The sequence below is a fragment of the Ranitomeya variabilis genome, chromosome 2, assembly GCF_051348905.1.
Source record: "Ranitomeya variabilis isolate aRanVar5 chromosome 2, aRanVar5.hap1, whole genome shotgun sequence".
Classification (NCBI taxonomy): domain Eukaryota; kingdom Metazoa; phylum Chordata; class Amphibia; order Anura; family Dendrobatidae; genus Ranitomeya; species Ranitomeya variabilis.
The window spans coordinates 570,868,814-570,896,526 of record NC_135233.1 but is presented as its reverse complement, the minus strand read 5'-3'; the positions used below and the strand labels follow the sequence as shown (position 1 = coordinate 570,896,526).

Here is a 27,713-nt window from a genome sequence, read left to right as displayed (position 1 = left end):
TTCACTCTGCTGTTCCAATGCGCCTGTCTGCACACTTCGCTCTGCTGTTCCAATGCGCCTATCTGCATACTATACTCTGCTGTTACAATGCGCCTATCTGCATACTTCGCTCTGCTGTTACAATGCGTCTATCTGCATACGTCACTCTGCTGTTACAATGCGCCTATCTGCATACTTCACTCTCCTGTTCCAGTGCGCCTATCTGCATACTTCACTCTGCTGTTCTAATGCGCCTATCTACATACTTCGCTCTGCTGTTACAATGTGCCTATCTGCATACTTCACTCTGCTGTTCCAGTGCGCCTATCTGCATACTTCACTCTGCTGTTACAATGCGCCTGTCTGCACACTTCACTCTGCTGTTACAATGCGCCTGTCTGCACACTTCGCTCTGCTGTTCCAATGCGCCTATCTGCATACTTCACTCTGCTGTTACAATTCGCCTGTCTGCACACTTTGCTCTGCTGTTCCAAGGCTCCTGTCTGCACAGTTCACTTTGCTGTTCCAAGGCGCCTGTCTGCATACTTTGCTCTGCTATTCCAAGGTATCTGTCTACATAGTTCACTCTGCTTTTCCAAGGTGCCTGCCTGCACATCCAGCTCTACCTTTCCATAGCTAAGATACCATCCTGCATACCCAGCTCTGCCATTCCACGCTCAAGCTGCCATCCAGCCTTTTCAGCTCTTATTTTCCACCTCTCAGTTGCCGTTCAGCCTCCCAGTTCTGCTATTCTCCGTTGCACCATCGCCTCCCTTCCGTGCTGCTCATCCTGACCTACGGCTTGGTGAATGAACCTCCCCAAAGTGAGCCACAATATTTAAGTTTTCTGTCATTTAATTGGAGCGCTGATCTGGACTTGACATCACATTTTCGGCTTCTTGGCAGATTTGCCCGACTTTGGCCTTTTCCTTTTTAGGTTTGTCATGCTATGAGCTAATGTATTAAGGTGTGCTGGCAGAGGACAGAGCTGGAAATCCAGCGCACATTAAACCAAAAAAAAATCTCTAGTTTCATTTTTTGGAGCAGTTCAAAGTGGAAACTAAACTGCTTTATTGCAAGAAGAAGAAAAAATCCATTTTGATCACTGCGTCCCACGTGCTTACAATGTATAATTGGCCGGTAAGATTTGGCAACAACATGCCCGTTAGCTCTCCAGGCTTTGATGTTGGCCCAAGTTTCGGGTTTTTTTTTTTGGTTTTTTTTTCCTTATTCTTCATGTTTTGTGACCCTTTACAGGAACACTGTGCTGTGTTTCTTGCATGTGTTCTACATAATGCATCATTAGTAAAGAATCCGGAGTTACAAGTAGCATGTGTATCTTTTCAGTCTTTGATCCAAAATTATTATTAAAATAGAAAGCTTATAAACATCCTTTTTTTTTTCTGAAAATGTAAGAAAATAAAAAAAGCCTGCAAGAATAGGAAATAATAGGTGAGAGGAAAGTATATTAATTCATATGCTGTGCAAGCCGTAAAAGCGCTTTAAACATATTTTATTGGCGGCTAGTAAAAAACATTTATAGAACGTTACCTTTTTATGCTTGCCCAGTTTGCAATGGTTTGAACTTTTTTTGTCCAGATGCTCGTACGTCTTCAAAAGGATTATTGGGACTAATAGGGTAAAAAAAAAACACAATTTCTAGTCCGAATTGTGAGAATAAAAAGAAGTTCAAGGGAAAAGAATGTGTAACAAGTGTAATAAATTATAAGAAATTCATAGGGACAAATCAGTTAGTTTACACCACTCGTAACCCCCCAGTGTCGCACTGTTTTTTTTTTATCTGTTATATAAAAGCTACAATGGCACTTTCCATTATAAAAAGGCATGGCGCAAAAAAATGGAAGCTACAGTATAATGCCAGCAAGCACTAGGAGAGGATCATAAAAGACGCTCTTACAGGGTATCTGTGAGTAGGATCACCCCTCCTAATCTGTCTATAAGGGCATGTAGGTCATAGGAGGCTGAATAAAATGACACCTTGATATCTGTGATCTGATGTCTTGTTCCCGAGAAATCCACGTTTTTCTTAATATGTAAATGAGCTGTTAAGATCTATCGGCCGGACAAAGATCTCACGGAGAATCTGCCTCCAGAGCTTATTGTAAATGAAAGGTGGTGTCACCAGTGTGACAGTGTGCTCTCCTTATCTATATTTCTCAAACTAGTGATAAGCCTTGGAGGCAGATTCTCAGAGAGATCTACAGTACAGACCAAAAGTTTGGACACACCTTCTCATTTAAAGAGTTTTCTGTATTTTCATGACTATGAAAATTGTAAATTCACACTGAAGGCATCAAAGCTATGAATTAACACATGTGGAATTATATACTTAACAAAAAAGTGTGAAACAACTGAAAATATGTCTTATATTCTAGGTTCTTCAAAGTAGCCACCTTTTGCTTTGATGACTGCTTTGCACACTCTTGGCATTCTCTTGATGAGCTCCAAGAGGTAGTCACCAGGAATGGTCTTCCAACAATCTTGAAGGAGTTCCCAGAGATGCTTAGCGCTTGTTGGCCCTTTTGCCTTCACTCTGCGGTCCAGCTCACCCCAAACCAACTCGATTGGGTTCAGGTCTGGTGACTGTTGAGGCCAGGTCATCTGGCGTAGAACCATATCACTCTCCTTCTTGGTCAAATAGCCCCTACACAGCCTGGAGATGGTGTGGTAGCCATGCTGGTTCAGTATGCCTTCAATTTTGAATAAATCCCCAACAATGTCACCAGCAAAGCACCCCCACACCATAACACCTCCTTCTCCATGCTTCACGGTGGGAACCAGGCATGTAGAGTCCATCCGTTCACCTTTTCTGCGTTGCACAAAGACACGGTGGTTGGAACCAAAGATCTCAAATTTGGACTCATCAGACCAAAGCACAGATTTCCACTGGTATAATGTCCATTCCTTGTGTTCTTTAGCCCAAACACGTCTCTTCTGCTTGTTGCCTGTCCTTAGCAGTGGTTTCCTAGAAGCTATTTTACCATGAAGGGCTGCTGCACAAAGTCTCCTCTTAACAGTTGTTGAGGAGATGTGTCTGCTGCTAGAACTCTGTGTGGCATTGACCTGGTCTCTAATCTGAGCTGCTGTTAACCTGTGATTTCTGAGGCTGGTGACTTGGATAAAATTATCCTCAGAAGCAGAGGTGACTCTTGGTCTTCCTTTCCTGGGGCAGTCCTCATGTGAGCCAGTTTCTTTGTAGCGCTTGATGGTTTTTGCAACTGCACTTGGGGACACTTTCAAAGTTTTCACAATTTTTGGGACTGACTGACCTTCATTTTTTAAAGTAATGATGGCCACTCGTTTTTCTTTACTTAGCTGATTTTTTCTTGTCATAATACAAATTCTAACAGTCTATTCAGTAGGACTATCAGCTGTGTATCCTCCAGACTTCTGCACAACACAACTGATGGTCCCAACCCGATTTATAAGGCAAGAAATCCCACTTATTAAACCTGACAGGGCACACCTGTGAAGTGAAAACCATTCCCGGTGACTGCCTCTTGAAGCTCATCAAGAGAATGCCAAGAGTGTGCAAAGAAGTCATCAAAGGAAAAGGTGGCTACTTTGAAGAACCTAGAATATAAGACATATTTTCAGTTGTTTCACACTTTTTTGATAAGTATATAATTCCACGTGTTAATTCATAGTTTTGATGCCTTCAGTGTGAATTTACAATTTTCATAGTCATGAAAATGCAGAAAAATCTTTAAATGAGAAGGTGTGTCCAAACTTTTGGTCTGTACTGTATGTCTGGCCCATAGATGTTAACAGCTCATTTAAATATTAAGGAAAAGGTGGATTTTTCGGGAATCATTCATCGGATTATAGATATCAAGGTATCATTTATCACAACTTTCTATGAGCGAAAGTCTCATATAGATGGTTTAGGAGGGCTGATCCTACTGACCGATTCCCTTTAAAAGATCATTCATATACTTGAACCTCATCAACGCAGTCGCAAATTTTTTACATTTCACCAGGAGGAATGTGGCAGCTGATCTGTCACCTGTGCCAAGGAAACTGTCATCAAAAAGTGACCTATTTTTTTTTTAAATCAGGTTTTGGTGTTACATGTATGTTTAAAAAACCGCAGTTATTTTTTTCATATCATAAACTTTATTAAAAAAATTAATAATCTTGCAATTTTCACAGTGGCCACTGAGGCTTTTTTTTTTAAACTCCTACTTTCTGTCCTTTCAGGAAGTTTTCAGCAGGCTCTTTATCAGCAGAGACAGGATTAGAATGACTTCTGATAACACCGAATCCACCATTCACCATAGGCGATGTCACAGCTCCCTCTGCTCCGACTCCCTTCACAATGACTTTTGCACACACTCATTAGATGCTTCGATATAAAAGATAGGCTCCAAGTTTGTTCATTGTGGCTAATGTACGTGTTGTTTGTTGAAATGTGCATTTTTGTAGTGCTGAAATTGCAAAAAAACTAGGCAGATGAGTATGCCATTTGTAGATTTTAGTGTCTCTATTGAAATTAAAAGATTAACCCGGTCTAGAATGACAAGTCTGCAGTCACTCTGTGTGACTGCAGACTTGTGAATCCTCCTAGCGCACGCATTGTGCACTGCTAAGGACTCGCCGGAGTTTACCCCGGGAGCGGCAGTTGCCTGTGCGATATGCATACTCCCAATGAGAGCCCTTTAAGTGGGCGCAGCCTCGCTCCAAACATTTGGAGCCGGGAGTATGCATGTCGCATACGTGGCCGCCGTTCCTGGAGCAAACACTGGCGAGTCCTCGCAGTGCACAGTACGTGCGCTGGGTGGTTTCACAATTCTGCAGTCACACACACTGACTGCAGACTTGTCATTCTAGACCCGGTAAGCCCTTTAATGGGTAAAAACTACACCAATAAAACAAAAATATGAGATTAAGTTAAAACATATCCCAGAGGTGTGGATTTTACAAATGGAAAATTCGCAGCACGTGTACATTATATTAAGGGATAATTGATAAGTGCCTAATTACATCACCAAAAAAATCAGTAGAATAGGGGTCCAGAGACCCCATTACTCCACACCGGTCAGTTGATGTGAAGTGTTTGAATGGAGCGGTGTATCAGCATGTGAGACCACCACTCCATTCACTTCTAAGGGACTGATTGTGGAACAGTGGTCCACTTGCTCACTATTCCTACATTCACATGGAGCTTTAAGATCCCTGATCTCTCGATTAGTGGGCAAGATGCTGTTATTGTACATGTCTACATATTATTGTCAAGGGACCCCACTAAGAAGTAGCAAAGAAAAGCTAGAAAAAATAGATGAAGAAGAACACATAAGGTTCGGATGGGAAGGGGCTCAAAAAGGAGACTGGTGGGCTCTCTTAAAGCAGAACACTGGAAAAATGCCACTTGAGACATGGTGACTTAGGCTACTTTCACATTTCCGTTTTTTGTGTCACGTCACAATCCGTCGATTTTTGAAAATGCAGGATCCTGCATTTTCCCATAGACTTGTATTGCCGACGAATCGCGACGTATGGCTACACGTTGCGTCCGTCATGCACTGGATTGCGTCAGGTTTTGGCGGCCCGTCGTCACAGAAAAACGTTCAAGGGAACGTTTTTCTGTACGTGGCATCCAGTTTTCCCGTCTGCGCATGCCTGGCAGGAAATGTCTCTCTCTGACTCTCTCCTGCCTGGCAACGCAGACGGAAATGTGAAAGCAAACACTTCCGTCGGTACGTCGCGCCGACGCTTCGTGACGGGCGACTACCGTCGGAAGTGTGAAAGTAGGCCTTAGTGAACGTTCTATAGGATCATGATCCTTGTGCAAGAAGAAAAGTTGTTTTCAAAAGCTCTGTAAGGAGGAGTTCTCTACAGTAAGAGTGATTAAGGTTTAAAATGTTCAAATAATTAACAGCGGTTTTCCCATCTCAAGAAGTGATGACATCCTTATGATATGATTTTACTCAAGACTGGAAATTCTCACTATTGCTCCATTCACATGGGGGACATGTTCTTGAGATCGGTGGTGGAATGATCAACCATTTTTTGGGGGGAAAACACTTGATCTGCCGTGATCTGCCAACATGAATGAATCAATAGATATTGGAATAATAATAATTTCCACAATTGGATGTGTTTCAATAAAATATCCCTGTGCTGAGATAATCTTAGAAATGTGTACTGTGTAATGGTCGTGTCTGACCGTACAGGAACTTGGTCTGATCATACCACATGCCCTGAGAAGGGGAGGAAGCAAAAGAGTATACAGACATTAGAGCACAGGATCACAGCTGATTTTTTTTTATTGAAAGTAAAACATTGTTTAAAAACAGGCAGGGAAATGTTTAATTTCACAAAAGGTATTCGTTTTGATCCCGTGCTCTAATGTCTGTATACTCTCTTTTGCGTCCCCTCCATTTCAGGAAATGTGGTGTGATCAGATCATATTCCTGTAAGGTCAGACACGACCATTACACAGTACACATTTATAAGATTATCTCAGCACAGGAACATTTTATTTAAACACATCCAATTGTGGAACTTATTATTATTCCAAGATCTATTGATTAAAATTAACTTTTGTTCATGGGAAAAATCCCTTTAAGTTTACAGATTAATAGATAAAGGGTCTTTGAAAGGTAAAGTACAAGTGTATTGGTAAGTACCATCCTTATAGAGTTGTTCATTACTGATTTATGGTCCTGCAGATCTAGTATTTCACCAGTTTTTACTAGACCCAAACATATAAGACGTCCGACATCCAGAGAAGACTGATTGGGATTTAGAAAATATCTCAACACTCTGAGGAGCAGTAGGAGATAGCGAGCGTTGGGCAATTCATATACAGACGTCGGAGCGCAGTGCCGCTTCTTCTCATCAGTCGTAATTTATGGGTGTATCGTGTTCAGGACGTCTGTTGTTTCAACATTAGGACACTTTTTTTTTCTCTCTCTCTCTTTTTTTGGGAATCAACCCCGTCATCCGAGCTTGTTTATCTTCATCGTAAGGACAATGAGGCAGGCCATGCCAAAACACATCCAGCTTTGATTTTTCTTAGAATAAAAAATAAGCAATTCAGGTCTTCAGCTGGATTACAGATGTTGGGGCTTTGTAGTTGGTTTTCTGGTTTGAAGATTGCCTTGTGACAATGTTTCCAATATGCGCACAAGTGTCGAGGAGTGCAAGTAAAAAAACAGTCTGCGTTATATTGAAAGGTTATCAAAGATTTCTCAAAATGTCATTTATTATCCATGAAATCTCTTCTGAGACTTCTGCCTGCTTTACGTTAACGAGGCTTCGCCACCCACAAAGACACATTCGCGTTCCATCGGGTGAACGCGAGCAATGCAGAATTTGGGCCAATGTGTTTTCTGTTTGTTATCTTCATGATCGGAGATTCTTCACAGTCACCAGATAATATGTGGGATCCATAATATACAGCAAGATGCTTAAAGGGGTATCCTCAGAATTATGCCCTATCCATAGAATGGGGGATCCGTTGCTAACCGCCGCGGATCAGGATGGCGCGAACGTGCAGAGATCATTACTGTATCAGTAATGGCACAGGATCTAGAGAGAGGAACTCGGAAAGCAAACAGAACCATCCTTAGAAGCAGGGCTGTGGAGTCGGAGCTCATTTTAGTGGAGTCGGTGTCATGAAAATTGAGGAGTTGGAGGTTTGGCTTATCAACTGTGGAGTCGGAGTCGTGGAGTCGGAGTCAGAGCCCATTTTGGTGGAGTGTGTAATGGAAATTGAGGAGTCGGAGGTTTGGCTCACCGACTCCACAGCCCTGGCAGGGCTGTGGAGTCGGAGCCCATTTGGGTGGAGTCAGTGTCATGGAAATTGAGGAGTCGGAGTCAGAGGTTTGGCTTACCGACTCCACAGGCCAGCTTAGAAGGAAGAAAAAACCCATTGACTATATAATGATGCATGCGTCCTTCTGTCCGAAACCGGGATGGGCGGCGCCTGCACAGTGTGGCGCTGGAGTCAGTGCATGACTGCACTACGGCGCCATTTTGTCAAAGACACTCTGTATGCGAATTCGCAGACAGTGTGTTAAAAAAATGGCGCCGGATAGCGCGGTGTGCACGTGCGTTGACTCCGACACCATTTTATTGAAGAATTGTACTTACATTGTCAACATGCCTGCCATCGCCATTCTCCCTATGTGCGCACTGCTATGTTGACGTTGTAGTACATTACTTCAATAAAATGGCACCGGAGACAGCAATTGTGCATACTGTGATCTCTGACACCATTTTATTGAAGGCACTGTATATGCAAATTCCTATACACAGTGTCTTAAAAAAAATGGCGCCGGATAGTACGGTATGTGCATGTGCTGACTCTAGCGCCATTTTATTGAAGAATTCTACTACAACGTCAACATAGCAGTGCGCACCTGCCGGCCATCACAGTAATGCCTATGGCTGGCGCGTGTGCACTGCTATGCTGACATTGTAGTACATTACTTCAATAAAATGGCACCAGAGTCAGCACATGTTCGTACCGTGATCTCCAGTGCCATTTGATTGAAGATTCTGTATAAATGAACCAATAAAATGCTCACCACCTGGGCGTATAATGGGTTCAATATCTAGTTGACTACTAATGGGGTCTCCCTAGAAACATAATGTGCAGCAAGGTCAAAATGACACTGCTGTGTGCATGATCAGACTTACAGTTGTGCTCAAAAGTTTACATACCCCGGCAAGAATTTTTGCATTCTTGGCCATTTTTCAGAGAATATGAATGATTCTGTGATCCTGTGTTCGATAGTGACCATGGCCTTCAGACCATAAGGGCTCGTTCAGACATCGGTTTTATTGCCTAAGGGCTCCTTTTCACTTGCGAGAAATACGTGCGAGTCTCGCAGGTTAGAACCAAGCTCTGGCTCCGGCACTCCAGAGCGGAGCATGTGGCTGCATAGCAATACATGGAGCCGCACGCTCCGCTCTGGAGTGCCGGCGCCAGAGCTTGGTTTTAACATGCGAGACTCGCACGTATTTCTCGCAAGTGAAAAGGAGCCCTCACGAGAAAATCAGTCAATGATGTGCAGAGTTTCATCAGGATGTCATCTGAGTTAGGTCCGACTTTCCTTGGGCAAAAAAAAAAAAGTTTTCTATCTTCTCCTATCTTGCCGTCAGTGAAAAACAGGCAGCACAGTGCTGTTCGATTTCTTCCACAGACCCATAAACTTATATTGCCGATTTTTGATTGACTCGCGGATCAATATCGGACATGTGGATGTTGACCACTCTGTGCGCGAAAAAAGTTGGACATGTGAACAGCCTCATGGACTACCGTATGCTAGGTACAAGTTCTATCCATGAATGTTGTATTTTTTTTAAAGGGTTTATTGCATTGATGATACATCCTCAAGATAAGCTCCGGCTGCTGCTGATAATAGCTGATTGGTGAAGGTGCCGGACCCCACTAGTCTGATAGTGATTACTTATCCTATGTATAGCTCCCTAATATCATAAGCCTGGAGCAACCCCTTTAATATGTAAGCTTTTGATTTACATGTCTTTATGAGATTTTCTGATGAAGATGTGGCACGCTCAGATTTGTCGGTGTGGTCACTTACATTCTTTAAGCCTCATCCAAACGTCATTGGTTCTCTGCGGGTTTCATGGATTGCCCTTGTACCTATGATAGTCTATAGGGTCATCCAGACATCCATGGTTCTCTGCCGGTTTCATGAATTGCCCTCGTACCCTTAATAGTCTATAGGGCCATCTAGACGTCCATTGTTCTCTGCGGGTCTCATGGATAGCCCTCGTACCTATGATAGTCTATAGGGCCATCCAGATGTCCATGGTTCTCTGCGGGTTTCATGGATCGCACTCATACCTATGATAGTCTGTAGGGCCATCCAGACATCCATGGTTCTCTGCGGGTTTCATGGATATCCCTCATACCCATAATAGTCTATAGGACCATCTAGATGTCCATGGTTATCTGTGGCTTTCATGCATAGCACTCGTGCCTATGATAGTCTATAGGGCCATCCAGACGTCCATGGGTCTCTGCTGGTTTCATGGATAGCCCTTGTACGTATGATAGTCTCTAGGGCCAAAAAAGACGTCCATGGTTCTCTGCGGTTTCATGGATCGCACTCGTACCTATGATAGTCTATAGGGCCATCCAGATGTCCATGGTTCTGCTGGTTTCATGGATAGCCCTCGTACCTATGATAGTCTATAGGGCCATCCAGACATTCAGACGTCCATGGTTCTCTGCGGGTTTCATGGATCGCACTCATACCTATGATAGTCTGTAGGGCCATCCAGACATCCATGGTTCTCTGCGGGTTTCATGGATATCCCTCATACCCATAATAGTCTATAGGACCATCTAGATGTCCATGGTTATCTGTGGCTTTCATGCATAGCACTCGTGCCTATGATAGTCTATAGGGCCATCCAGACGTCCATGGTTCTCTGCTGGTTTCATGGATAGCCCTTGTGCGTATGATAGTCTCTAGGGCCAACCAGACGTCCATGGTTCTCTGCGGTTTCATGGATCGCACTCGTACCTATGATAGTCTATAGCAGAGGTCCCCAACCTTTTTTGCACCAGGGACCGGCTTTAAGCAAGACCAGTTTTCCATGGCCCGGTGGGGGTGGGGCAGAGGCGGGGCTTTGGTCATATGGGGGTGGGGTTATGGAGGGATGGAGCTTAGTGCATACTTATCATATAATTATGACATTTATAATGAGAATGTGATTCAAACTGATTCAATGTGATTCAAACCTATAAAGCTGTGCCTTATATATAGTGCTCTGCACCGTTGCCCCATAGATGCTCCACATAAAGCTGTGCCTTATATATAGTGCTCTGCACCGTTGCCCCATAGATGCTCCACATAAAGCTGTGCCTTATATATAATGCTCTGCACCGTTGCCCCATAGATGCTCCACATAAAGCTGTGCCTTATATATAGTGCTCTGCACCGTTGCCCCATAGATGCTCCACATAAAGCTGTGCCTTATATATAGTGCTCTGCACCGTTGCCCCATAGATGCTCCACATAAAGCTGTGCCTTATATATAGTGCTCTGCACCATTGCCCCATAGATGCTCCACATAAAGCTGTGCCTTATATATAGTGCTCTGCACCGTTGCCCCATAGATGCTCCACATAAAGCTGTGCCTTATATATAGTGCTCTGCACCGTTGCCCCATAGATGCTCCACATAAAGCTGTGCCTTATATATAGTGCTCTGCACCGTTGCCCCATAGATGCTCCACATAAAGCTGTGCCTTATATATAGTGCTCTGCACCATTGCCCCATAGATGCTCCACATAAAGCTGTGCCTTATATATAGTGCTCTGCACCATTGCCCCATAGATGCTCCACATAAAGCTGTGCCTTATATATAGTGCTCTGCACCGTTGCCCCATAGATGCTCCACATAAAGCTGTGCCTTATATATAGTGCTCTGCACCGTTGCCCCATAGATGCTCCACATAAAGCTGTGACTTATATATAGTGCTCTGCACCGTTGCCCCATAGATGCTCCACATAAAGCTGTGCCTTATATATAGTGCTCTGCACCGTTGCCCCATAGATGCTCCACATAAAGCTGTGCCTTATATATAGTGCTCTGCACCGTTGCCCCATAGATACTCCACATAAAGCTGTGCCTTATATATAGTGCTCTGCACCGTTGCCCCATAGCTGTGCCATATAGTGCTCTGCACCGTTGCCCCATAGATACTCCACATAAATCTGTCCCATTGCTGCTGCAATAAAAAAAAAAACAACACATACTCACCTGTCTTGCTTGCAGCTCCTCAGCGTCCCGTCCCGGCGTCTCTCCGCACTGACTGATCAGGCAGAGGGCGGCGCGCACACTATATGCGTCATTGCGCCCTCTGACCTGCACAGTCAGTGCGGAGAGACGCCGGGAAGATGGCGCGACGCCCGGCGTGTGGAACGAGGACAGGTGAATATGTAATACTTACCTGCTCCCGGCGTCCCGCTCCTTCCCCCGGACAGCTGGTCTTCGGTGCCGCAGCCTCTTCCTCTGTCAGCGGTCACCGGCACCGCTGATTAGAGAAATGAAGCTAGCTGTCAGCGGCGCCGCGGACCGGCTGAAAAACCCCAACGGCCCGGTCCTGGTCCGCGGACCGGCGGTTGGGGACCTCTGGTCTATAGGGCCATCCAGATGCCCATGGTTCTGCTGGTTTCATGGATAGCCCTCGTACCTATGATAGTCTATAGGGCCATCCAGACGTCCATGGTTCTCTGCGGGTTTCATGGATCTCACTCATACCTATGATAATCTATAGGGCCATCCAGACGTCCATGGTTCTCTGCGGGTTTCATGGATAGCCCTCGTACCTATGATAGTCTATAGGGCCATCCAGATGTCCATGGTTCTGCTGGTTTCATGGATAGCCCTCGTACCTATGATAGTCTATAGGGCCATCCAGACATCCATGGTTCTCTGCCGGTTTCATGAATTGTCCTCGTACCCATAATAGTCTATAGGGCCATCTAGACGTCCATGGTTCTCTACGGGTTTCATGGATAGCCCTCGTACCTATGATAGTCTGTAGGGCCATCCAGATGTTCTTGGTTCTCTGCGGGTTTCATGAATTGCCCTCGTACCCTTAATAGTCTATAGGGCCATCTAGACGTCCATTGTTCTCTGCGGGTTTCATGGATAGCCCTCGTACCTATGATAGTCTATAGGGCCATCCAGACGTCCATGGTTCTCTGCGGGCTTCATGGATCTCACTTGTTCCTATGATAGGTAACCTGTAAAGCGCTGCGGAATATGTTAGCGCTATATAAAAATAAAGATTATTATTATGATAGTCTATAGGGCCATCTAAATGTCCATGATGTCAAAGAAATCGCGGAGACTTGTCTGATTTGACTTGTCTGTCAAAATTGCTAATACAAGTCTAGTAGGATGTCATCCGACTATCGCATGGGAGAAGTTGGAAAGTAGTGATCTGTGAATGAGGCCTTAGTCCTACTATTGATTTCCTTCTCATGGTTGGATGGTCCGGCCATTACATATAAGGATCCATTCTTCCTGATGTGAGCCGTGGGTTCATAAGTCACTAACCTGAAACTCAATCTCCAGCGCTTTCATCTTGGTAAGACCAAGGTGCTGACTTTTGCTACGCGCAGTGTTGTGTCTGACGGCTGAATGTTATGGTGAGCCCCATCTGTTAGCGGTTTAGTGGTTCTTCTCATCTCCTGAACTAGATGAACAAGCCTAGTCATTTCTGAAATCTGAAGGTGAGAAGTAAGCGACACTATATATTAAAACGCTGATGTTCTGTGTGGTTCTCATTAAAGGAAAACTCACGTCAAAACAGAAAATCTAATACCATATTATTCTGTGTGTTCCTTAAAGGGAACCTGTCCCGTTCTACCTGCAGTCCGATCTGTGGACAGCACAGTATAGAGACAGAGAAGCTGAGCAGAATGATATATGGCTTTGTGGGAAAAGATTCAGTATAACTTGTATTTTATTCATTGAATTCCCTGGTGTCTGTGTATAATAGTCCAGTGGGTGGTCCTACTATGTAAATCACTGAATAGGACCGCCCACTGGACTCACATGCAAACAAACACTAGGGATTTCAATTAAGAAAATGCAAGTTTTACTGAAACTTTAATCCCCAAAAATATATATTTGATCCGCTCCTCCTGCTCTTTATCATCGTAGAACAGAGACGATTTTCAGCATGACAGGTTTCTTTTAAAGGGAGTGTGACACGTCCGCGTTCTGTCTGGTTTTTCTTGGCTGGATCCATACACACACGTTTTAAAAGCTGATCCGTATCTCTGGTCAATATGCCTTGTATAGCGACTGCTCGGATGGCTGACCGCTATCTCTTATTCCACCATACATAGTGTTTTCTATGGGGAGAGTGGAGTACACCGCCAACGGAAACCTCTAGCCGCTGCCTGTCTCCTACAGATGCAAGTATCAGCTGTGTAATTCAACATGTCTGACCCCTTTGCTCCCCAACATTATCTGCCAGAGAGTTAGGAGGTCCCTCTACACACTGGATGGTCCTCCTGCTTTACCCAAAACTAATGTATATAGGGCCCTTAAAGGGGCTGTCCCCAATTCAAAAGTTAATGTTTTCAAGCCCAGGAATAGGCACCTCCACACCCAACACTGCGTCCAAAGCCGGTCTCCTGGCATCAACATCCTGCAGGGGCATCAAATGACTGCTGCAGGCAATCAGCTGCCACTGATCAACCACAGCCCTAATCCTCTTCTACTCATATGGTGAAGGTTACCTGCAGCCGATCAATGGATGCTGATGATATGTGTCACACACCCCCAGATGTTGATATGTGTACATTCTATAGTGACAGAAAGATGCTAATCAGTGCTGAGAGCAGGGTTGGACCAGGAGGCACAAGGCCAGTTGTCCTATAGTGATAAACTCCTGCTGATAAAATACTGATTATATTGAAACAGCAAACTCAGTCCGGTAAGTGACACATTGCTGAGATCAGGAAGCCATCTGGGGATACAGTACTGAATGCAGAGGTGAGTATAGTTTTATAGTATATACCCCAACCTGGGCCCATTAGCTTGTGAAATACAGTTGTGGCCAAAAGTATTGACACCCCGCAATTCTGTCAGAAAATACTCAGTTTCTTCCTGAAAATGATTGCAAACACAAATTATTTGGTATTATTATCTTCATTTAATTTGTCTTAAATGAAAAAACACAAAAAGAATTGTCCTAAAGCCAAATTGGAAATAATTTCACACCAAACATAAAAAAGGGGGTGGACAAAAGTATTGGCACTGTTCGAAAAATCATGTGATGCTTCTCTAATTTGTGTAATTAACAGCACCTGTAACTTACCTGTGGCACCTAACAGGTGTTGGCAATAACTAAAGGTACCTTCACACTAAGCGACTTTACAACGATAACGACAACGATCCGTGACGTTGCAGCGTCCTGGCTAGCGATATCGTTGTGTTTGACATGCAGCAGCGATCAGGATCCTGCTGTGATATCGCTGGTCGTTGCTGAAAGTTCAGAACTTTATTTGGTCGTCAGATCGCCGTGTATCGTCGTGTTTGACAGCCAAAGCAACTATGCCAGCGATGTTTTACAGTGGTAACCAGGGTAAATATCGGGTTACTAAGCGCAGGGCCGCGCTTAGTAACCCGATGTTTACCCTGGTTACCATTGTAAATGTAAAAAAAACAAACAGTACATACTCACCTTCTGCTGTCTGTCATACGTCCCTCGCCGTCTGCTTCCCGCACTGACTGTGAGCGCCGGCCGTAAAGTGAAAGCAGAGCACAGCAGTGACGTCACCGCTGTGCCCTGCTTTCCGGCCGGCACTCACAGTCAGTGCGGGAAGCAGACGGCGAGGGACGTATGACAGACAGCAGAAGGTGAGTATGTACTGTTTGTTTTTTTTACATTTACAATGGTAACCAGGGTAAACATTGGGTTACTAAGCGCGGCCCTGCGCTTAGTAACCCGATGTTTACCCTGGTTACCCGGGGACCTCGGCATCATTGTCGATATCGCTGCAGCGTCGTTTAGTGTGAAGGTACCTTAAATCACACTTGCAGCCAGTTGACATGGATTAAAGTTGACTCAACCTCTGTCCTGTGTCCTTGTGTGTACCACATTGAGCATTGAGAAAAGAAAGAAGACCAAAGAACTGTCTGAGGACTTGAGAAACCAAATTGTGAGGAAGCATGAGCAATCTCAAGGCTACAAGTCCATCTCCAAAGACCTGAATGTTCCTGTGTCTACCTTGTGCAGTGTCATCAAGACGTTTAAAGCCCATGGTACTGTGGCTAACCTCCCTAGATGTGGACGGAAAAGAAAAATTGACAAGAGATTTCAACGCAAGATTGGGCAGATGTTGGATAAAGAACCTCAACTAACATCCAAACAAGTTGAAGCTGCCCTGCAGTCCGAGGGTACAACAGTGTCAACCCGTACTATCCGTTGGTGTCTGAATGAAAAGGGACTTTATGGTAGGAGACCCAGGAAGACCCCACTTCTTACCCCGAGACATAAAAAAGCCAGGCTGGAGTTTGCCAAAACTTACCTGAAAAAGCCTAAAACGTTTTGGAAGAATGTTCTCTGGTCAGATAAGACAAAAGTAGAGCTTTTTGGGCAAAGGCATCAACATAGAGTTTACAGGAGAAAAAAGAGGCATTCAAAGAAAAGAACACGGTCCCTACAGTCAAACATGGCGGAGGTTCCCTGATGTTTTGGGGTTGCTTTGCTGCCTCTGGCACTGGACTGCTTGACCGTGTCCATGGCATTATGAAGTCTGAAGACTACCAACAAATTTTGCAGCATAATGTAGGGCCCAGTGTGAGAAAGCTGGGTCTCCCTCAGAGGTCATGGGTCTTCCAGCAGGACAATGACCCAAAACGCACTTCAAAAAGCAGTAGAAAATGGTTTGAGAGAAAGCACTGGAGACTTCTAAGGTGGCCAGCAATGATTCCAGACCTGAATCCCATAGAACACCTGTGGAGAGATCTAAAAATGGCAGTTTGGAGAAGGCACCCTTCAAATATCAGGGACCTGGAGCAGTTTGCCAAAGAAGAATGGTCTAAAATTCCAGCAGAGCATTGTAAGAAGCTCATTGATGGTCACCGGAAGCGGTTGGTTGCAGTTATTTTGGCTAAAGGTTGTGCAACCAAGTATTAGGCTGAGGGTGCCAATACTTTTGTCTGGCCTATTTTTGGAGTTTTGTGTGAAATAATCAATGTTTTGCTTCATTCTCTTTTGTGTTTTTTCATTAAAGACAAATTAAATGAAGATAATAATACCAAATAATTTGTGTTTGCAATCATTTTCAGGAAGAAACTGAGTATTATCTGACAGAATTGCAGGGGTGTCAATAATTTTGGCCACAACTGTATGTAGTATCTCTACTTTTTCCTGCATTGTCGCCTTTCCTTTTTATCTTCTTTCATGGACCACATCAATTATCTCTTTATTCGGGGTTGCATGTGTTTATCATTGGTACAAACAAGTAATAATTACAGTAATCACCAGTCAATTTGTCGACAATCTGTTGCCTTTCCTACAAGAAATTACAGTACACATGACATTAGCAAATGAGAGCTCGTTACCTTGATGAAGTGCTACCTTTGCTCATTGCGGCACTTCTGTCATTTTCTGTCTGATTCTCTCTTTATGAGCTGCGTCGTTCACCTTTATGACACTTGTTTGTGTTTGTTTTTTCTGTATCACAGGACAACTATCAAAGAGAACGTAGTCACAATTAAACTCCAGAAACAGCTAGCAGACAAGAACAGGGCTCTTACCGAGGTGGAGAGCAAGTTCCATCTGCTTCAGGAGGTACGTGTTGCGCATGTGCGGCCTTCACTCCATTTATTGTCTATGGTACTACCAGTGATGTGACAGCCAGCAATCAGCAAGCCCAACCGCTAGCAGTCAGTGTGTGCAAAGATCATTGTGACGGGAGTGGGAGCAGAGGGAGCTGTGACGTCACAGACTGTGCACAGTGCGATTGTAACATGGACTGTGCTGGTGATGAGACTTCTGAAAAGTCTTCTGTCTAAAATACCCCTTCCTTCCTTCCTTCCTTTCTTTCTTTCTTTCTTTCTTTCTTTCTTTCTTTCTTTCTTTCTTTCTTTCTTTTTTTCTTCTTTCCTTCCTTCCTTTCTTCTTTTTTCCTTCCTTCCTTCCTTCCTTCCTTCCTTCCTTCCTTTCCTTCCTTCCTTTATTCTTTTTTTTCCTTCCTTCCTTTCATCTTTCCTTCCTTCCTTTCCTTCCTTCCTTTATTCTTTTTTTTCCTTCCTTCCTTTCATCTTTCTTTCCTTCCTTCCTTTCTTCCTTCCCTCCCTTCTTATTTCCTTCCTTCCTTTCCTTTCTTCCTTCCTTTCTTCTTTCCTTCCTTCCTTTCTTTCCGTCCTTCATTCCTCCCTTTTTTCTTTCCTTCCTTCCTCCCTTTCTTCTTTCCTTCCTTCTTTCTTTCCTTCCTTCCTTTCTTCTTTCCTTCCTTTCTTCTTTCCTTCCTTCCTTCCTCCATTTCTTCATTCCTTACTTTCTACCTTCCTCTATTTTTTTATTTCCTTCCTTCCTTTTTTCTTTCCTTCCTTTCTTCTTTCCTACCTTTCTTCTTTTCTTCCTTCCTTTCTTCTTTCCTTCCTTCCTTTCTTCTTTCCTACCTTTCTTCTTTTCTTCCTTCCTTTCTTCTTTCCTTCCTTCCTTTCTTCTTTCCTACCTTTTTTTCTTTCCTTCCTTCCTTTCCTTTCTTTCTTCTACCCTTCCTTTCTTTCCTTCCTTCATTCCTCCCTTTCTTCTTTCATTCCTTCCTTTCTTCTTTCTTTCCTTCATTCCTTTTTTCCTTCCTTCCTTTCTCTACTTCTTTTTTCCTTCCTTCCTTCCTTTCTTCCTTCTTTCCTTCCTTCCTTCTTTCTTTCCTTCCTCCCTCTATTTCTTCTTTCCTTCCTTCTTTCCTTTCTTCCTTCCTTTCCTTCCTTCATTTTCTTTCTTTCTTTCTTTCTTTCTTTCTTTCTTTCTTTCTTTCTTTCTTTCTTTCTTTCTTTCCTTCATTCCTCTTTCTTCTTTCCTTCCTTTCTTCTTTCTTTCCTTTCTCCATTTCTTCTTTCTTTACTTTCTTCCGTCCTCTATTTGTTTCCTTCCTTCCTTTTTCTTTCCTTCCGTCCTTCCTTCCTCCTTTTCTGCTTTCATTCCTTCCTTTCTTCTTTCCTTCTTTCTTTCTTTCTTTCTTTCTTTCTTTCTTTCTTTCTTTCTTTCCTTTCTTCTTTCTTTCCTTCTTTCTTTTCTTTCTTCCTTCCTTCCTTCCTCTATTTTGTTTTTCCTTCCTTCCTTTCTTCTTTCTTTCCTTCCTTCCGTACTTTCTTCCTTCCCCCTTTGTTCTTTCTTTCCTTCCTCCATTTCTTCCTTCCTTCCTTCCTTCCTTCCTTCCTTCCTTCCTTATTCCTTTCTTCTTTCTTTCCTTCCTTCCTCTATTTCTTCTTTCCTTCCTTTCTTCTTTTCTTACTTCCTTCCTATTCAGAATAATAAAATAAAACATTACCAAAATTTGTAGGAAAAATATAAAACTAAAGCCTGACACAAACAATAGGCCATTTTCTGATGATACACCTTTAGGACCAGAATTAGGCTGCATTCTTCATTGGTTAAGCCTCATTTCCAAGTACGGTAAGTGCCAAGTCCCTGGGTCACTGACTTTTGATTATTGAATAGTGATTTTTTTTGTGTGCAGATTTGTGGCTTAGCTTTGTGCCACACCTTGGTCAGAGACCCTCGTCATACACATACATGACCCTTCTGCATGTTTCTTACATAGATATATTTTTCTATACATCATTTTTAGACCATTAATATTTATGTCTCCTACTTTTGATCTCTGTTACTGGATTTACATTTATACTGCTCTATGCCGGGCTCGGAGAGGCGATTATTCATTAGATCTCTCATACACGCTGCCTTATCCAGAAGTGTGGAAAATTAGATGGCCGTTCCTCCTTTTCATGTTCACGAGAGTCTTTTTAAAGCCATTGAAGCAAATGGAGAGAAGTTTTACTATTTATACACGAATGCCAAAGGCTTCTGCGCCCCTTTCAAGCATTGTGCTTCGATTTTTCTCTAAGGTGGTTCATTTCCAAATCCTCTTTCCCTTCCCATTGGCTTATATAATTCCTCTGCTTTGGGCTTGTATCCTCAGTTCTCCCATTGTAGAGAGATGACATTGGTCCCTCTTCTCGCTTCCTGTTCTTCATTGATCTGTGGTGGGGCATGAAATTATCCCATCTTCTCAATGACATGGGTGGTACAGCTCTCGGCTATTTCTGGCGATCCCATAAACAATTAATGGAGTTGTGGTGCCACACTCCATTCATTCTGGGCACTTCAGAGCCCTCTTCTTGGGGTTGATAGGGGGCTCCAGTGGTGGGACCCTCAACTATTACAAAGCCATTGTCTTTCCACAAGAGCATTTTACTCGTTAAGCTTCAGATCTCTTTATATGTTTACATGGGTTAATGATCTGGAGCTTAAAGCGTTATTCCCATCTCCAAGATCCTATCCCAACATGTAATAATAATAATAATAGCAAATAACTCCAATTAGAAGTGTAGTATAGTTCTTCTGATTCGCTATGTCGCTTACCCCATGTGCAGGCTGCAACCCTCAGCTGTTAGCTGGTTATCGAGAATAGAGGGGTCCCATGTCATTTTTTTTATTATTTAAATAAATAATTTTAAAAAGCGTCTTGGGTTCCCCCCATTTTTGACAACCAGCCAGTATAAGCAGACAGCTGCTTTTAAACCAGCCAAGCTAAAGCAGACAGCTGCTTTTAATGCTAATTAATTATGTTAAAATCATACAATGTGATTTTCTGGATTTTATTTTTAGATTCTGTACCTACGATAAAAATTACAGACCTCTCCATTCTTTGTAGGTGGGAAAACGTGCAAAATCGGCAGGGTATCAAATACTTATTTTCCCCCACTGTATTTCTGTGAGAACATCTGATTTTGCATGTGTTGGTGTAGATCCAGATCTAATTGCTTTCTTACATTTCTATGCTCCAGAATTTAAAAACCATGAAGACAAGTCAGGAAGCCTTTGTGATGGAAGTGGAGAACCTCAATAGTCAGCTAAAAGAGGAACGCCTGAAGAACTTTCACCTTGAGAAACAAATGCAGTCAAACACCTTCTCCCAGCGCAGGGTCGAAGAGGTCGGTATGAATTGTTTTATATAGTGGACCCATAATTGCAATTGCAGGGAAAAAGCTGAAAGGGAATCTTTCAGCGGGTTTTTGCTATGTAATCTTACAGCAGCATGATGTAGGGACAGGGACCCTGATTCCAGTAATGCATAACTTAGTTTACTGTATGCCACAGTTGTGATACAATCTGCTGCATATCTAGCAGAGCTCAGATTTTGCTTCCTGTACAACCCCGCCCACACCACTGATTAGCTGCTTTCTGTGTACACTGCAAGCTGTCAGTCACTGGTGGGGGCGTGGTTGGACTAGCAGGCACAAGACACATAGTCCTTTAATGATAGTCTGGTCTGTGTTTAAACCACTCCCACAGCACTGATTGGCAGTTTGCTGACAGTGTATACAGAGAGCAGCCAATCAGTGGGGGAATGGTTGGACTAGGAGGCATGAGACACCTAGTCCTGTAGGGAAAATCACTGAGTAAAAAATAAAGCACTGATTGTATTGAAACAGTAAAACACAGCCCAGTAAGTGACACATCGCTGGAATCAGGGTCTCATGCTGCTCCCAGATTACATAGCAAAGTCCTGCTGGCAGATTTCCTTGTGGACATATCATAATGTAATAGAATATACAGTGGGTTCGGAAAGAATTCAGACCCCTTTAAATTTTTCACTTTTTTTTTCATTGCATCCATTTGGTAAATTCAAGAAAGTTCATTGTTTTTCTCATTAATGTACACTCTGCACCCCATCTTGACTGAAAAAAAAATGTAGAAATTTATGCTAATTTATTAAAAAAGAAAAACTGAACTATCACATGGTCATAAGTATTCAGACCCTTTGCTCAGTATTGAGTAGAAGCACCTTTTGCGCTAGTACAGCCATGAGTCTTCTTGGGAATGATGCAACAAGTTTTTCACACCTGGATTTGGGGATCCTCTGCCATTCTTCCTTGCAAATCCTCTCCAGTTCCGTCAGGTTGGATGGTGAACGTTGGTGGACGGCCATTTTCAGGTCTCTCCAGAGATGTTCAATTGGGTTTACAGTAGGTCAGGGCTCTGGTTGGGTCAGTCAAGAATAGTCACAGAGTTGTTCTGAAGCCACTCCTTTGTTATTTTAGCTGTGTGCTTAGGGTCATTGTCTTGTTGGAAGGTGAACCTTCAGCCAAGTCTGAGGTCCAGAGCACTCTGGAAGAGGTTTTCATCCTGGATATCTCTGTACTTGGCCGCATTCATGTTTCCTTCAATGACAAGCAGTCGTCCTGTCCCTGCAGCTGAAAAACACCCCCATAGCATGATGCTGCCACCACCATGTTTCACTGTTGGGATTGTATTGGGCAGGTGATGTGCATTGCCTGGTTTTCGCCACACATACCGCTTAGAATTATCACCAAAAAGGTCTATCTTTGTCTCGTCAGACCAGAGAATCTTATTTCTCATAGAGTGGGAGTCCTTCATGTGTGTTTTAGCAAACTCTGAGGGCTTTCATATGTCTTGCACTGAGGAGAGGCTTCCGTTGGGCCACTCTGCCTAAAGGCCTGACTGGTGGAGAGCTGCAGTGATAGTTGACTTTGTGGAACTTTCTCCCATCTTCCTACTGCATCTCTGGAGCTCAGCCACAGTGATCTTGGGGTTCTTCTTTACCTCTCTCACCAAGGCTCTTCTCCCACGATTGCTCAGTTTGGCTGGAGAGCCAGGTCTAGGAAGACTTCTGGTGGTCCCAAACTTCTTCCATTTAAGGATTATGGAGGCCACTGTGCTCTTAGGAACCTTGAGTACTGCAGAAATTCTGTTGTAACCTTGGCCAGATCTGTGCCTTGCCACAATTCTGTCTCTGAGCTCCTTGGCCAGTTCCTTTGACCCCATGATTCTCATTTTGTCTGACGTGCACTGTGAGCTGTGAGGTCTTATATAGACAGGTTTGTGCCTTTCCAAATCAAGACCTATCAGTTTAATTAAACCCAGCTGGACTCCAATGTAGGAGTAGAACTATCTCAAGGAGAATCACAAGGAAATGGACAGCATGTGACTTAAATATGAGTGTCTGAGAAACGGGTCTGAATACTTATGACCATGTGATATTTCAATTTTTCTTTTTTAATAAATTTGCAAACATTTCTACATTTCTGTTTTTTTTTCAGTCATGATGGGGTGCAGAGTGTACATTAATGTAAACAAATGAACTTTTTTGAATTTCCCAAATGGCTGCAATGAAGCAGAGTGAAAAAGTTAAATGGGTCTGAATACTTTCCGTACCCACTGTATATTGGTATATGATCTTTAAATGATCTTTTCAAAAAAAGTTACGGTGTGACCTAATTCTGTCGCGCATTATACATTTTTATACATTTTGTTCTTTTTTTTCTCTTTTAATGTTTTTTTTTTTTTCACTTAGCGAGGTTTAGTTACAGCACATTTCTAGAGCTAGACAAGGAAATTGGGATTATGCATGCCATATCCATTTAATAATTCAGCCACTCTGCATCTCAGTGCGTGTCACAGTTCAGCGGAATGAAATCATATGAAAGAAGACATCTTTGTTCTGTCTAGAAGCTAAGCCGCGCTTTTTTTTTTCTTTTTCTTCTCTGCCAGTGGTTCTCTTTGGCACGTTTTAAAGAGCTTGTAATTGAAATTTTGCATTAAAACAGATGAGTTGATTCAAGTGTGGCAGAGGTTTTACCATTCCCATCTCCTGTCAACACTGTCATTAGACGTTTTTTTTTTTTTTTTAGTTTATTTTTTCTGCTCCTATTCATCCCTTTTCTACAGGAAGCGATTTACCACGTGCTTTCACAAAATTCATGTGTATGAACGTCAATTAATAAGGTAGATGGTATCTGTGCCATGTTGATGCTAATGTAAAATGTGGATTATTTACTAAACCATGACTTTTTCTGCTTATTTTCTGTATTATTAATTAATACCTAACTAGGAGCATAGACAGACCTATATGGTTTAGTCAGTAAACAACGCCACTCTTTTCCATAGTCTGTGTCTGGTATTGCAACTCAGAGACATCAACAAGCAACATAAGAAAGCGTGCAGAGCCCAAAAGGAATAAAAAATATACCTTTTATTAAATAGGAATGGAATAACATGTAAGTAACCAATGCAATAGATAAAAAATGAGGTTCAGACAGCAATGATTATGTTAAAACCCCTTTAAAGGGAACCTGTCATTTGACTCATGCTGTCCAAACCAACCAGAGCAGCTGCCTTTCAGAGAACACTGGCCGGGGACCATAGGGAGAGATGGGACTAGTCCAGTGCACCTCCCCGGCTGGTTTTTCCCCACCACACTCCTGGTGATTGATAGCTCTTTTTTTCTGCTTTAGCTACTTGATCGAATCGGTGACTTGGAGAAGGAACGAGATCTCTTAAAGGAAAACTCCGACAAACTTTTTAACAGGTATGAAACAATATAAATTGTATATATGTCCAATGTAACATGTTCCTCTGAAATGCTTAAAAAAGACCTATGTAGACATGATGTTATAGAGCAAGGGGAGTTGGGGAACCTGTCTCCATAAAAATCAGTCCAGTCTGCTGGCATTATTTTATAGAGCAAGGGGAATTGCGGAACCTGTCTCCATAAAAATCAGTCCAGTCTGCAGGCATAATGTTATAGAGCAAGGGGAGTTGGGGAACCTGTCTCCATAAAAATCAGTCCAGTCTGCTGGCATTATGTTATAGAGCAAGGGGAATTGCGGAACCTGTCTCCATAAAAATCAGTCCAGTCTGCAGGCATAATGTTATAGAGCAAGGGGAGTTGGGGAACCTGTCTCCATAAAAATCAGTCCTGTCTGCAAGCATCATGTTATAGAGCATGGGGAGTTGGGGAACCTGTCTCCATAAAAATCAGTCCAGTCTGCAGGCATCATGTTATAGAGCAAGGGGAGTTGGGGAAACTATCTCCATAAAAACCAGTACAGTCTGCAGGCATAATGTTATAGAGCATGGGGAGTTGGGGAACCTGTCTCCATAAAAATCAGTCCAGTCTGCAGGCATCATGTTATAGAGCAAGGGGAGTTGGGGAACCTGTCTCCATAAAAATCAGTCCAGTCTGCAGGCATAATGTTAGAGCAAGGGAAGTTAGGGAAACTGTCTCCATAAAAATCAGTCCAGTCTGCTGGCATCATGTTATAGAGCAAGGGGAGTTGGGGAACCTGTCTCCATAAAAATCAGTCCTGTCTGCAAGCATCATGTTATAGAGCATGGGGAGTTGGGGAACCTGTCTCCATAAAAATCAGTCCAGTCTGCAGGCATCATGTTATAGAGCAAGGGAAGTTGGGGAACCTGTCTCCATAAAAAATCAGTCCAGTCTTCAGGCATCATGTTATAGAGCAAGGAAGTTGGGGAACCTGTCTCCATAAACATCAGTCCAGTCTGCAGGCATCATGTTATAGAGCAAGGGGAGTTGGGGAAACTGTCTCCATAAAAATCAGTCCAGTCTGCAGGCATAATGTTATAGAGCAAGGGGAGTTGGGGAACCTGTCTCCATAAAAAATCAGTCCAGTCTTCAGGCATCATGCTATAGAGCAAGAAGAGTGGGGGAACCTATCTCCATAAAAATCAGTCCAGTCTACAGGCATAATGTTATAGAGCAAGGGGAGTTGGGGAAACTGTCTCCATAAAAATCAGTCCAGTCTGCAGGCATAATGTTATAGAGCAAGGGGAGTTGTGGAACCTGTCTCCATAAAAAATCAGTCCAGTCTGCAGGCATCATGTTATAGAGCAAGGAGAGTTGGGGAACCTGTCTCCATAAAAAATCAGTCCAGTCTGCAGGCATCATGTTATAGAGCAAGGGGAGTTGGGGAACCTGTCTCCATAAAAATCAGTCCTGTCTGCAAGCATCATGTTATAGAGCAAGGGGAGTTGGGGAACCTGTCTCCATAAAAATCAGTCCTGTCTGCAGGCATCATGTTATAGAGCAAGGAGAGTTGGGGAACCTGTCTCCATAAAAATCAGTCCAGTCTGCAGGCATAATGTTATAGAGCAAGGGGAGTTGGGGAATCTGTCTCCATAAAAATCAGTTTAGTCTTTAGGCATCATGTTATAGAGCAAGGGGAGTTGGGGAATCTGTCTCCATAAAAATCAGTTTAGTCTTTAGGCATCATGTTATAGAGCATGGGGAGTTGGGGAATCTGTCTCCATAAAAATCAGTTTAGTCTTTAGGCATCATGTTATAGAGCAAGGAGAGTTGGGGAACCTGTCTCCATAAAAATCAGTCCAGTCTGCAGGCATAATGTTATAGAGCAAGGGGAGTTGGGGAACCTGTCTCCATAAAAAATCAGTCCAGTCTTCAGGCATCATGTTATAGAGCAAGGGGAGTTGGGGAAACTGTCTCCATAAAAATCAGTCCAGTCTGCTGGCATCATGTTCTAGAGCAAGGGAAGTTGGGGAAACTGTCTCCATAAAAATCAGTCCTGTCTGCAAGCATCATGATATACAGCAAGGGGAGTTGGGGAACCTGTCTCCATGAAAATCAGTCCTGTCTGCAGGCATCATTTTATAGAGCAAGGGGAGTTGGGGAACCTGTCTCCATAAAAATCAGTCCAGTCTGCAGGCATAATGTTATAGAGCAAGGGGAGTTGGGGAATCTGTCTCCATAAAAATCAGTTTAGTCTTCAGGCATCATGTTATAGAGCAAGGAGAGTTGGGGAACCTGTCTCCATAAAAATCAGTCCAGTCTTCAGGCATCATGTTATAGAGCAAGGCGAGTTGGGGAACCTGTCTCCATAAAAATCAGTCCTGTCTGCAAGCATCATGTTATAGAGCAAGGGGAGTTGGGGAACCTGTGTCCATAAAAATCGGTCCTGTCTGCAGGCATCATGTTATAGAGCAAAGGGAGTTGGGGAAACTGTCTCCATAAAAATCAGTCCAGTCTGCTGACATCATGTTATAGAGCAAGGGGAGTTGGGGAACCTGTCTCCATAAAAATCAGTCCTGTCTGCAGGCATCATGTTATAGAGCAAGGGGAGTTGAGGAACCTGTCTCCATAAACATCAGTCCAGTCTGCAGGCATCATGTTATAGAGCAAGGGGAGTTGGGGAAACTGTCTCTATAAAAATCAGTCCAGTCTGCAGGCATAATGTTATAGAGCAAGGGGAGTTGGGGAACCTGTCTCCATAAAAAATCAGTCCAGTCTTCAGGCATCATGTTATAGAGCAAGGAGAGTTGGGGAACCTGTCTCCATAAAAATCAGTCCAGTCTGCAGGCATCATGTTATAGAGCAAGGGGAGTTGGGGAAACTGTCTCCATAAAAATCAGTCCAGTCTGCAGGCATAATGTTATAGAGCAAGGGGAGTTGTGGAACCTGTCTCCATAAAAATTCAGTCCAGTCTGCAGGCATCATGTTATAGAGCAAGGAGAGTTGGGGAACCTGTCTCCATAGAAAATCAGTCCAGTCTGCAGGCATCATGTTATAGAGCAAGGGGAGTTGGGGAACCTGTCTCCATAAAAATCAGTCCTGTCTGCCAGCATCATGTTATAGAGCAAGGGGAGTTGGGGAACCTGTCTCCATAAAAATCAGTCCTGTCTGCAAGCATCATGTTATAGAGCATGGGGAGTTGGGGAACCTGTCTCCATAAAAATCAGTCCAGTCTGCAGGCATCATGTTATAGAGCAAGGGGAGTTGGGGAAACTGTCTCCATAAAAATCAGTCCAGTCTGCTGGCATCATGTTATAGAGCAAGGGAAGTTGGGGAAACTGTCTCCTTAAAAATCAGTCCTGTCTGCAAGCATCATGATATACAGCAAGGGGAGTTGGGGAACCTGTCATGGTTCCCAATGGCAAGGGAACGTAAGAAACCTATAAATAACGAACGAGCTCTCGGGTGATGGAAACTCGAGTTGACCGTGAGCTAAATCTACCACACAACTAATAGTAGCCAGGGAGCATACCTACGGCTTCCTAAATGCCACGCGCCAGCCGGAGGACTAACTAAGCCTGGTAGAGGAAGAAACAGACCTGGCTTACCTCTAGGGAAATACCCCAAAAGATGATAGCAGCCCCCCACATGTAATAACGGTGAAATAAGAGG

At 43.3% G+C, this 27,713-nt stretch overlaps 1 protein-coding gene and 1 long non-coding RNA gene across 4 annotated transcripts in view; one reads left to right on the top strand and one right to left on the bottom strand.

The window, feature by feature from the left end:
- Positions 1 to 27,713, top strand: part of RPGRIP1L (RPGRIP1 like) — a 155,342-nt gene that overhangs the window by 23,312 nt on the left and 104,317 nt on the right. For both annotated transcript variants that reach the window (XM_077288243.1, XM_077288244.1), the window contains exons 7-9: positions 17,203 to 17,308; positions 20,536 to 20,682; positions 24,007 to 24,080. In XM_077288243.1, coding sequence (XP_077144358.1) covers positions 17,203 to 17,308; positions 20,536 to 20,682; positions 24,007 to 24,080 — 327 coding nt within the window. The remainder of the gene's footprint in view (positions 1 to 17,202; positions 17,309 to 20,535; positions 20,683 to 24,006; positions 24,081 to 27,713) is intronic.
- Positions 1,316 to 17,676, bottom strand: LOC143807064 (uncharacterized). 2 transcript variants are annotated; one of them, XR_013221639.1, is made up of 5 exons: positions 17,275 to 17,676; positions 17,080 to 17,207; positions 13,054 to 13,223; positions 1,531 to 1,610; positions 1,316 to 1,409 (listed from the first exon to the last, which is right to left on the bottom strand). It is a non-coding gene; the product is annotated as an uncharacterized LOC143807064 (long non-coding RNA). The 2 variants fall into 2 exon arrangements; XR_013221638.1 differs by having other exon boundaries at positions 1,316 to 1,610.